General features: G+C 55.3%; 1 protein-coding gene across 1 annotated transcript; it reads right to left on the reverse strand.

Moving 5' to 3' along the window:
* Positions 1 to 6432: 6432 nt before the first annotated feature.
* GPR3 (G protein-coupled receptor 3) lies at positions 6433 to 9895 on the reverse strand. The gene is made up of 2 exons (XM_033227588.1): positions 9505 to 9895; positions 6433 to 8451 (listed from the first exon to the last, which is right to left on the reverse strand). The coding sequence occupies exon 2, from the start codon at positions 8444 to 8446 to the stop codon at positions 7454 to 7456; it is 993 nt and encodes a 330-aa protein (XP_033083479.1). The 5' UTR covers positions 8447 to 8451; positions 9505 to 9895; the 3' UTR covers positions 6433 to 7453.
* Between the last annotated feature and the right edge of the window lie 263 nt (positions 9896 to 10158).

Genomic DNA, 10158 nt, shown 5'->3' on the forward strand with positions numbered 1-10158 from the left:
CTACACCTGTAATCCCAGCACTTTGGGAGAGGCCAAGGCGGGCAGATCACTTGAAGTCAGGAGTTCAAGACTATCCTGACCAACATGGTGAAACTCCGTCACTACTAAAAATACAAAAATTAGCCAGACGTGGTGGCATGCACCTGTAGTGTCAGCTACTCGTGAGGCCGGGGTACAAGAATCACTTGAACCCAGGAGGCGGAGGCTGCAGTGAGCTGAGATTGTGCCACTACACTACACTCCAGCTTAGGCAACAGAGTGAGACTTCATCTCAAAAAAATAAGTTAAATAAATAAAAGCCTTTCACATCCAAAGGAATCTTTTATGGGAGAATTGCTAGTCCCTTGATGACAAGGAGAGCAGTTAATACTTGGGGCAAGGGGTCCTGCCTAGATGCCTTCCCTGCCTTTACCTAAGAAGCTGTCCATGCATGTCCACAATGTGCACACATGAGCTCACACTGCACACATCATTAAAAAGGAGCAGACTTCCTGGCTGAGAAGTCAGACGTCAGATCTAGCTCCCACCTTGGGCCTCAGCTTCCTCACCTATTCAACAAAGAGTTGACTGTGATGATGTATGCAGCCCCTCCACTCTGGCTTTGCACCATCTTGGGAACTGATGCCGCTCCCAGAGTGTGCGTCTTGGAAATATTACAAATACAGCGCCTTTTGTATCTATTTTATAGATGAGGAAACAAGGTACAGAGAGCCACAGCAACTTGCCTGAAGTCACACAGCAAGCTAGCAACAGACATTTGAAATAGAAACCTTCCTTTTTCCAATGTCCTAGACTGCCTACGAGAGCAGTAACACCTTGTGGGCTTGAGCCACAGCCAAGGAGACTGAAACTGCAAGGGAAGCCAGAAGTTCTGGCCTTTTGTCTTGGAACCATGACAGGGTCCCTGTGGCTGCCTGAAGGCTTAGGGGGAACCCAGAGGAGGTCCCAGGCTTAGGTATTTAGCATGGAGGCTGGAAAGAGACAGGTTGGAACTTGAGTAGGTTCCATCACTCCCTCTCCCCACTAGTAGACTGAGCAAACCTCAAGCTTTTATGTAAAGCCAGAGGCTAGCTAAAGAGGGTTCTCCCTAGCATGTGGCCACTTGGTAGCTTGTTCATCGGGTATATACCCACGTGAGCTGTGTGCATGGATGTATGTGCATGCATATCTGGACTCCACATGTATATATCACAATGTGGATAGTAGCTGGATGTTGGTGCATGCCTGCAAGTACACTTAGGACCTTCATGGGCATGTGTAAGTGTATGTGTTTGTGAGCCCATACACATGCAACTGCATGTGTGTTTGGATGTAAATATATAAATGATGTCTGCATATCTGGCAGGTAACTATGAACATGTAAAATTTTGCTTGCATGCATACTTGGTACATTTATGAGTGTACTTCGGTATGTGCAGATGTTCACCTGTTAGTGTGCCGAGCGGGGTGGAATATGTCTGCACACATGGCTGGTGAGTGTGTATAAATGTGCATGCAGGGCTGGCTTCAGGTGACTATGTAGATAATGAATCATAGGAGTACCCTCCCAAGAGAATAGGAAGCCACTGTTCTGCCCAGCCCTGGAATAGGGGGTGCACTGCCTGGCTCCACCCAGGCACTGTGCTTGCAGTGCCCCCACCCTCATCCTCTATATGCACAGTATTCCCTAGACCCATCCTGCTTGGCCAATTTGCAGCCTCTTGCTCCCAGCTCCTGAGAAGGCCTGCAGCAAAGTCAAGGGGCTGGTGGCCAATTAGCGAGGGGGTTAATCATGGATCGGGGGCCTCCCGGGGGCGGGAAGCCGAAGGCAGGCATTGGGGTTGGCAGGAGCATGAGCTGCCTGTCATGAGGCAAGGGGAGAGGGGAGACAAGGAATGGAGGCTGAGCCAGCCCGTTGGTTCTGGAAAACGAGGGTCAGCCTGTAAATTCAGGATTGCTGAGCACTGCCAGCAGCAGGGAGCATGTGCGAGTGTGTGTATGCTGTGTGAAAGGGCGTGCACATGCATTCAAGTCCTTGAATCTGGTACTGCTTGCAAATGTGTATACATGACTGTGGACATTATATACACGTGCAGTTGTGTGTATATGTGAGTGTGCTAATGGGTTTAGGTATGCATACATGTTTGTGTCTGTGTACACATACTTGTACACAAGGGTGTGCAAGGGCATATGTGTGCTTCAGCACTAAACATGCACAGAAAGTTGACATGGTCAGTGTACACATGTACAATGATGTATCTGAACAAGTGTGTGTGTGCTAGTGTGCAGGTGTAGGTATGGGTGTACCTACGTATGTGTCTGCATGTGTGTGCTCAGAACAGCCAGGGGCCTAGACATGTGTGCCTGCATGTAACATGAGTGTGTGTCTGTGCCCGCAGGTCTCAGCATGGAAGGAGCTGGGGGATGCGGGACTGGCAGTCTCCAGGCTCCAGGAGGGAATCTGACAGCCGAGCCTTGCCACAGCCCCCAGCCCCCAGCCCCGGGAGCCTGTTTTCCAGCCTGCGGAAGCTGTGAGCCTGTGAACTCATCTTATATTAATAGCTGCTGTCTCCTCACTTATTGCAAGGAGAGGCGGACATGGCCCCTGCGGAGGCTCAGCACTCAGGGCTGCCCCCACACACCCACATAGGACCAAGGGAGGCGGGGAGGAAAGATGGGCTCCAGCCCCATCCCAGGGCCTACCCCAGCAGGAAGGTAGAGCTCTTGGCCCCAGCCTTCCCTACCCCAATTCAGGGGGCCGTGTCACCAGCTGACCTTCCTGGACCCCTGTAGCTGGGTGGGATCAGGCATGGGGGTTGGAAAGCTGGCAGAGGCAGAGAGGCACTCAAGCAAACGCGCGCACGCGCGCACGCACACATACACACACACACACACACACACACAAGCATGCGGTGCTAAGCAGCTCCAGGCTGAGCACCAGAGGACTCTGAGGCTTGAAGGAGACACAGGAGGCCTCAGTCTGAGTGGGTAAGACAAAGTCCTACCCTCAGGGGTCCTCAGTCTGAGGCAAAAGACATGACCCTATTCTCAAGAGGCCCCCAGCCTGAGCGGGGAGACAGCCCAGCTCTCAGAAGTTCCCAGCCTGACGGGGGAGACATGACTTTGTATTCAGGAGCCCCTAGTTCTGAGGAGAGAGAAAGATCTGCCTTCAGGAGCCTTCGGTTTGAGGAGACAGATATCCCTTCTCTCAGGGACCCTCAACTGGAGAAGGACACGCAGCCCTGTCTCCATTCTGAGGATGGGGGAAGACTTCTCCATACATGTTTACTCAGGGGAGGTGTAGGAAGTCATATTATACTCAGGGGAGGTGTAGGAAGTGGATCACATTCTCATAGCCACAAAAGGGCTCAGGCAGGGAGGCTTCCTGGAGGAAGCAGGGAGTGGAGGTACTGGGAAGAAGCGCTAAGCTGATCTGCAGAATTCTGAGAGGAGGGAAAAGCCAGCCAGCCCCACCATACACACAGGGCCCAAACTGAGGGGCAGATTCAAACACCCCTCAAGGTAGGCCCAGGACCCAAGGCAGAGACCCCAGACCCAGGCTGCCAGAAACACCTCAGCTCCAGCCCACAGCCACCCCCAGAGGGACGGAGGAAGCCCCTCGGTGCAGGGGCCCGACACAGGCCCTCCCAGACACAAGGATGGCAGCAGGTCCCTTCTTGGGTCCTGGAGCTGGAAGCTGGGCTGGGGAAGCAAAGGGCTGAGCCTCACCCAGCGTAGGACGGGCACTTGGCCCCTCTCCTCTGGACCTTGGTGGGGCTCCTCAGGAGCATGATGGTGGGGGCAGCAACAAGGCCCTGCCCTGTGCCGTGCCTCCAGAGGTCTGGGTTTAACCTGGAGACCCCCTGCTTTCCCCCAGCCTGGGGATTTGTCCCAGTTTCCTTGCTTGATGTTTCTGGGTTGTTCCTGAAACACCCTCCCTCATCCAGGAAAGAGAGATTTGGAGTCAAATGGACCTGGGTTCAAATCCCAGCTCAACTCCTTACCAACCGTCTGACTTTGGACCAATCCAATGTCACCTCTCAGGGAGGCTTTTCCTGGGCACCCTCATTTAAAAATTACTCACATCTTCCCTATCCTTCTTCCCCTGCTCTTTCTCTGAGGACTTACCACTGTGTAATATTACATTTTTGGAAAAACTTTGTATTACTATTTCCCCCAGCTAGAATTTAAGCTGTCCACAAGGACAGCAGTGAATAAATGAAGGCCCATTACTCTTGGAGCCTCAACTTCCTCTTTTGTAAAATGGGGAAGAGCAATGGTACCCATCTGACGAAGCCACAGTGATGGTGTGGAAGGTTTGGCGTGGGGCAGGGGCTTGCTGAGTAGGAACTTTTCCCAGGGACCTGTCAGGAGGGTGGAGATAGAATAAAACTTGGCCTGACCTGGTGCGGCCTCACCACTTTGTGCCTGGGCCTATTGGCATGACGACCCTCCTCAGACTGTTGGGGAGGTTTTTTTTTTTTTTTTTTTAGACGGAATCTCGCTCTGTTGCCCAGGCTGGAGTGCAGTGGCACGATCTCGGCTCACTGCAACCTCTGCCTCTTGGGCTCAAGCGATTCTCCTGCCTCAGCCTCCTGAGTAGCTGGAATTACAGGCTCCACATCTGGCTAATTTTTTGTATTTTTAGTAGAGACGGGGTTTCACCGTGTTGACCAGGCTGGTCTGGAACTCCTGACTCAGGTGATCTGCCCACTTTGGCCTCACAAAGTGCTGGGATTACAGGCATGAGCCACTGCACCCGGCCAAGGGAGGGATCTTTACACCAGACAAAAGGGCTCTGCCAGAGAAATGGAGAAAGGCCTGTGTCCCAGCCTGGCACAGCTGTGCGAGTTTGAGCAAATGGCTGCTCCTCTTTGGGCCTCAGGCTCCCTGTCTGTATATGGAGGGGTGAGCCAGAAATGCTCTGAGAGCCCCACCTCCAAGCTTTGCCCAACAATAAGGCCTGGGAAGCTGGGAGGCTTGGCCAATCAGAGCTTCCTCTTCAGCCACACCCCAAACCTGTTGCTGCCCTGGCATGATAGACACATTCCTTCTGGGGTCAGCTTCCTCTCCCCAAATACCCAAACTCTGGGTCCTGCACACATATGTCCTCAAAGGCACAGACTGATAGTCACCCACCTTTGCGTAGAAAAGCTCTTCTGGGCCGGGCGCGGTGGCTCAAGCCTGTAATCCCAGCACTTTGGGAGGCCGAGACGGGCGGATCACGAGGTCAGGAGATCAAGACCATCCTGGCTAACACGGTGAAACCCCGTCTCTACTAAAAATACAAAAAAACTAGCCGGGCGAGGTGGCGGGCGCCTGTAGTCTCAGCTACTCCGGAGGCTGAGGCAGGAGAATGGCGTGAACCCGGGAGGCGGAGCTTGCAGTGAGCTGAGATCTGGCCACTGCACTCCAGCCTGGGCGACAGAGCAAGACTCCGTCTCAAAAAAAAAAAAAAAAAAAGAAAAGCTCTTCTGACTCCAAAATGACCAGACCCCCTCTGACCATTTCCCAGATGTGGCCCTAAAAATGAACCCCAAAACAAATCAGGGTTCAGCTCGGCGTGGTGGCTCACGCCTGTAATCCCAGCACTTTGGGAGGCCAAGACGGGCGGATCACCTGAGGTTGGGAGTTCAAGACCAGTCTGGCCAGCATGGTGAAACCTCCGTCGCTACTAAAAATACAAAAATTAACCAGCGTGGTGGCAGATGCCTGTAATCCCAGCTACTTGGGAAGCTGAGGCAGGAGAATCATTTGAACCCGGGAGGCGGAGATTGCAGTGAGCCAAGATCGTGCCATTGCACTCCAGCTTGGGCAACAGAGCAAGACTCCGTCAAAAAAAAAAAAAAAATTCAGGGTCCAGAATGCCCTAAGCTCCAGGCTTGAGAAGGAAGGAAACTGCTCACTACGCAGCACAGATTCTGGAAACAGATGTTCCTGGCTTTACCATTTTTTAGCTGTATGTCCTTGGACCAGCCACTGTCCCTCACTCAGCCTCAGCTGCCTCGTTTGTGAAATGGAGAAGACACTACCTGTGCCATGGGATGCTTATTAGGCATAAGCAAGGTGGCATGTGTGCCAGACACACAGTAGGCACCCACAATTAGAAGGACCTATTATTATTAAGGAAATTGACATGCTTTGAGCACATTCATCATGCCTAAGCCCCACAGGGGCCAATGTGGGCAGGATGTGGGCATCCTTGACCCAGGAAGAGCCAAGCACCCAGGTTCCTGTCTCCAGGGGGAGGTAAGGTCCTTACCAGTCAGTGCCCAGGTCTGAGCAGAGGAGCACTGACATCTGAGAGGGAGTCACCTGCCAGCCACCCTCCACCCTCTGTCTAGCTCCCCAGGTCCCTCAACAGGCCCCCCAGGCCTGGCTTGACCCTCTTATTCCAGGCCATCCCCCATCAGGCCCCACTCCATGCCCTCCACACACACATAGGGAAACATATTTATGACAAAATCATTTTTTATTGAGTTAGGTTGGAGACAAGAACAGGGAATGCACTGGGGGCCATGCCCCGGTTGGCAGAGGGGTGGGGTGTTGGCTCGTGCCCCCCCCTCCTCTAGGGCACCGCAGGGTGAGACTTGGCCCTCGGGCCATGGCTGTGGCGCTGGACGCCAGGCTGGAGTGGAGCTGGGGTTGCATTCTGGTCCCAGCTGCCTGGCTGGGCTGCAGTTTTCCCCAAATGGCCACCAGAGGGCAGTCGGACCCCAGCGCAGAGGAATTTTTGGTTGCTCAGGTGATGGCTTCTTAAAAAAATAAAAAACCAGAGGCTGGTGTGTTCCCCTTCCAAACCCAAAGAGGGCAGGCCTGGGGAGAAGGCTCTGGTTTCTATGATCTCTTCGATAAAAAATAATCCAAAATAATAACAAAATACGTGGTTTCTCTTTCTCCCTTTCCCCCCTCCAGGAACTGAGGTCAGAAATGGGGGTGAGGGGACAAGGGGTACCCTGGTATGGCCTGGATATCAAGGTGTGGGTCTCTTTTTCCCCCCTTACCACCCATAAGTAAATTTATAAATAAATAAATAACAAATAGACACTCTCTTTGTATGTGCGCGTATATAATCTTTCTCTCTCCTATTTAGGCAACTATGTGACTAATCTGTCTGACTCTTTAGTTCAGAAATTCAAACGTAAAGTGACATGGTTAAGGTCAAGTGTGGGGGAGAAGGGGCATCTGGGACTTGGAATGGCACTGTAAAACTCCCAGCATTCCGGAATTGCAAGCCAGCTGAGCTGTGAGACATTTCTGAGTAGATCCCTGACCACCTGAACATTTTGGAACCATGGAGCCAGCTGGACCCCCACAGGGATCTGAACAAGAACCTTCAAACACCCAATGTCCTAGAACTCCAGAACCAGCTGGGTCTGGGGGGTGTGGAGCTGGGGGTTTGGAAAGAAGCCCTGGAGAGCCTAACATTCTGGAATTTTGTAGTGATCAGGGCTGAAGGATCACGAAGACTCAGCTAGACATCACTGGGGGAGCGGGATCGGAAGGGTATCTTGGAAGAGGAACAGCAGCAGCAGACAGCCCACAGCACTTTCTGCACATCCTGGTTGCGGAAGGCATAGATGATAGGGTTGATCATGGAGTTGTAGGTGGCAGGGAGCAAGGTAAGATAGGTGTAGAGAGGTGGAGAGTGGGCATCACCCAGCAGGCAGTAGACAGTGAAGGGCAACCAGCAGGCGGCAAAGGCTCCAAGCACCACGGCCAGTGTGGCAATGCCCTTGCGGGTGGCCACATAGTGGGAGGCAGGCAGCAGGTGCCGCTGGAGGGCAATCTGCTGGGCATGGCGGCAGACGATGCGGCAGATTTGGGCGTAGAGCTGCAGCATGATGCCAAACACCATGAAGAAGGCAATGGCCAGGACTACCAGATGGTTCTTGGAGAGTGGATAAACCACGCCACATGTGGTCAGGCCATCCAGGCAGTTCCAGGCCAGCACAGGCAGCAGCCCCAGGCCCAGGGCACCTCCCCACACTAAGGCCAGCATCACATAGGTCCGTGTCACTGTTGTCTCTGAATAGTAGGTGAGGGCATTGTACAGAGAAAGGTAGCGGTCAACAGTGATGGCCAGTAGACTGCCGATGCTGGCGGTAAAGGCCATTGCCAGCACGCCAACCAGCACCAGGCTCATCTCCGCTGAGCTGATGCAGAAGACAGCAGCAAAGTGCAGGACCAGGCCCAGGCCTGCCAGCAGGTCTGCCACGGCCAGGCTGCCCACCAGCAGGAACATGGGGGCACGGAAGGCGGGCGTGCCCACGATGATGGCCACCACTAGTGCATTCTCGCAGGACACCAAGGTGCCTGAGATGCAGAGCACCACATCCCAGGCCTTAGGTGAGGGCAGCGGTGCAGCTGGACCTGTGGGCCCCTCTGCTGGGCCCACGCTGCTTACATTCACGTTGCCTGAGCCAGCTGAGAGCCAGGCCAGAGGGCTGCCTGCACCCCACATCATGGTACCTGTAGGAGAAAGGCCTTGTGAGAAGCTGACCAAGCTGGATGATGAGAGGTGGGGTCTGGAGGGGGTGAGGTGCCCCTCAGGATACATGGTGGGAGTCTCTCCTCAGGATACCTTATAGGGTCCCAACGCCTTATCCCCACATTCATCCCCTGGGGCTCTTCCCAGGATACCGCTGTCCTCTCCAATGCCCCCAGGCCTCTAAACAGGGGTCTCTTCCTGGGGATCCCTGTCCTAGGTCCTGCACGTCTCTTTTTCCCATGTGTGTGACCAGAGGAGAGACAGAAGAAGGGGTACTATAAGCGGATGAGGGCCATAGGATCCAGGGGATGCCCCCAAAGCCTCAAGATTGGGGTAGGGAAACATCTGGAGACTGAGCAGCTCTGCTCCCTCCCATCAGAGATGATGATGCTAGCTCGTGCCTGAGTCTCCCAGACCCCTCACGATTCTCAGTACTGCCAGCCTTAGACTCCGCCCCCAGGGAATGCGCGTGAAGCTCCCGCCAGCCACCACCCCGCACTCCCGCGGTAACACCTGGGAACTTAGCCCCCCACCCCCCACCCCCCACCCTCCCAGACTTCTGTCCCTGGCTGGACCCTTCTTTCTGCCTGCATCTGTAGGTCTCTAGGCAGACACCCCTGCTGGAAGCCCGGATCCCTGAGTCAGATGCCTCCTTCTGCCCGGACACCTGGATTTTGGGCCTGACTCCGCCTTCTGTCTTGATACCTGGATTCCCAAGTCGGACACCTCCTGCTGTTCGGACGCCTGGGTCCCTGCCCCAGACGCCTCCTGCTGGCTTAACCTCAGATGACCATCAGTCCCTCCAGGGCCTCGGGTCCCTGCAGGAATGCTCACCCTTCGCCGGGTCATCCAACTCAGCCCCAGCACTCAAGCACTTAGGCCCACGTCTGCTAACCCAGAATCGCCTAAACCCAGAATTCCCACCTGGAACTCGGACCCTGGCCGGCCGCTAGGAGTCTTCCGCCGGCCCAGTGCCCCAGCATCCTGCGTGCCCTCCAGGACCCCTGGTGTCCGCGGCAGGGCCTACTACTCACCGCTCAGGACCAGGCACGGCCGGGCCGCGGGGAGGCTCCGCTCGGGTCCTGGCGGCGCAGGGCGTGCGTGGACCCCGAGAAGCCCCCGCGGCCGCGGGAGAAGCGGCGTGAGTCACCCCGCCCCGCCCCGCCCCCGGCCACCGGTTCGGTGACGTCAGCCGCCCGATCAGCCAATGGGCGCGGAGCGCTGGGGCGCAGCGCGCGTTGCGCGGCATAGTAATGAGGCCTCGCGCCGCCCGCTCCCCCATTCATAAAAAGCGACCGTGGCTGCGGCCCCGCCCCCTCCCGAGTCGGCCCGCGCTGTCCTTGACGCGGCGCCCTCTGCGGGCCAGGGGTTTCAGCGGCGCCGGTGGGAGAGCTTTGAAGTCTCAGGGAGGCTGCAGGGAACGTGGTGGAAGGGGACCTGGCTAGGCTGTGGGGTGATGGGACCCTTGGGTGGCAGAGAGGCTGACGAGATCCAGGTGACGAAGGAAGAGCTTGTGATGGGGCTGGTTGGGCGTCCCTGGTGAGGATGACAGGGTTGCCAAGATGATGGGGCCCTGAGGTGACGATGACGGGGAGCACGAGGGAGCGGGAAGGTGGGTGGCAGTGACATTAGCATGGTGACAGAATCTTGGGGGGGATGATGGCCTTGGGACACCAACGGTAGAGAGG

The sequence above is a fragment of the Trachypithecus francoisi genome, unplaced genomic scaffold, assembly GCF_009764315.1.
Source record: "Trachypithecus francoisi isolate TF-2019V2 unplaced genomic scaffold, Tfra_2.0 Lachesis_group12, whole genome shotgun sequence".
NCBI classification, from domain to species: domain Eukaryota; kingdom Metazoa; phylum Chordata; class Mammalia; order Primates; family Cercopithecidae; genus Trachypithecus; species Trachypithecus francoisi.

Coding starts and splice junctions, on each gene's coding strand:
- GPR3 (XM_033227588.1), bottom strand. CDS start 8,446: ATGATGTGGGGTGCAGGCAGCCCTCTGGCCTGGCTCTCAGCTGGCTCA.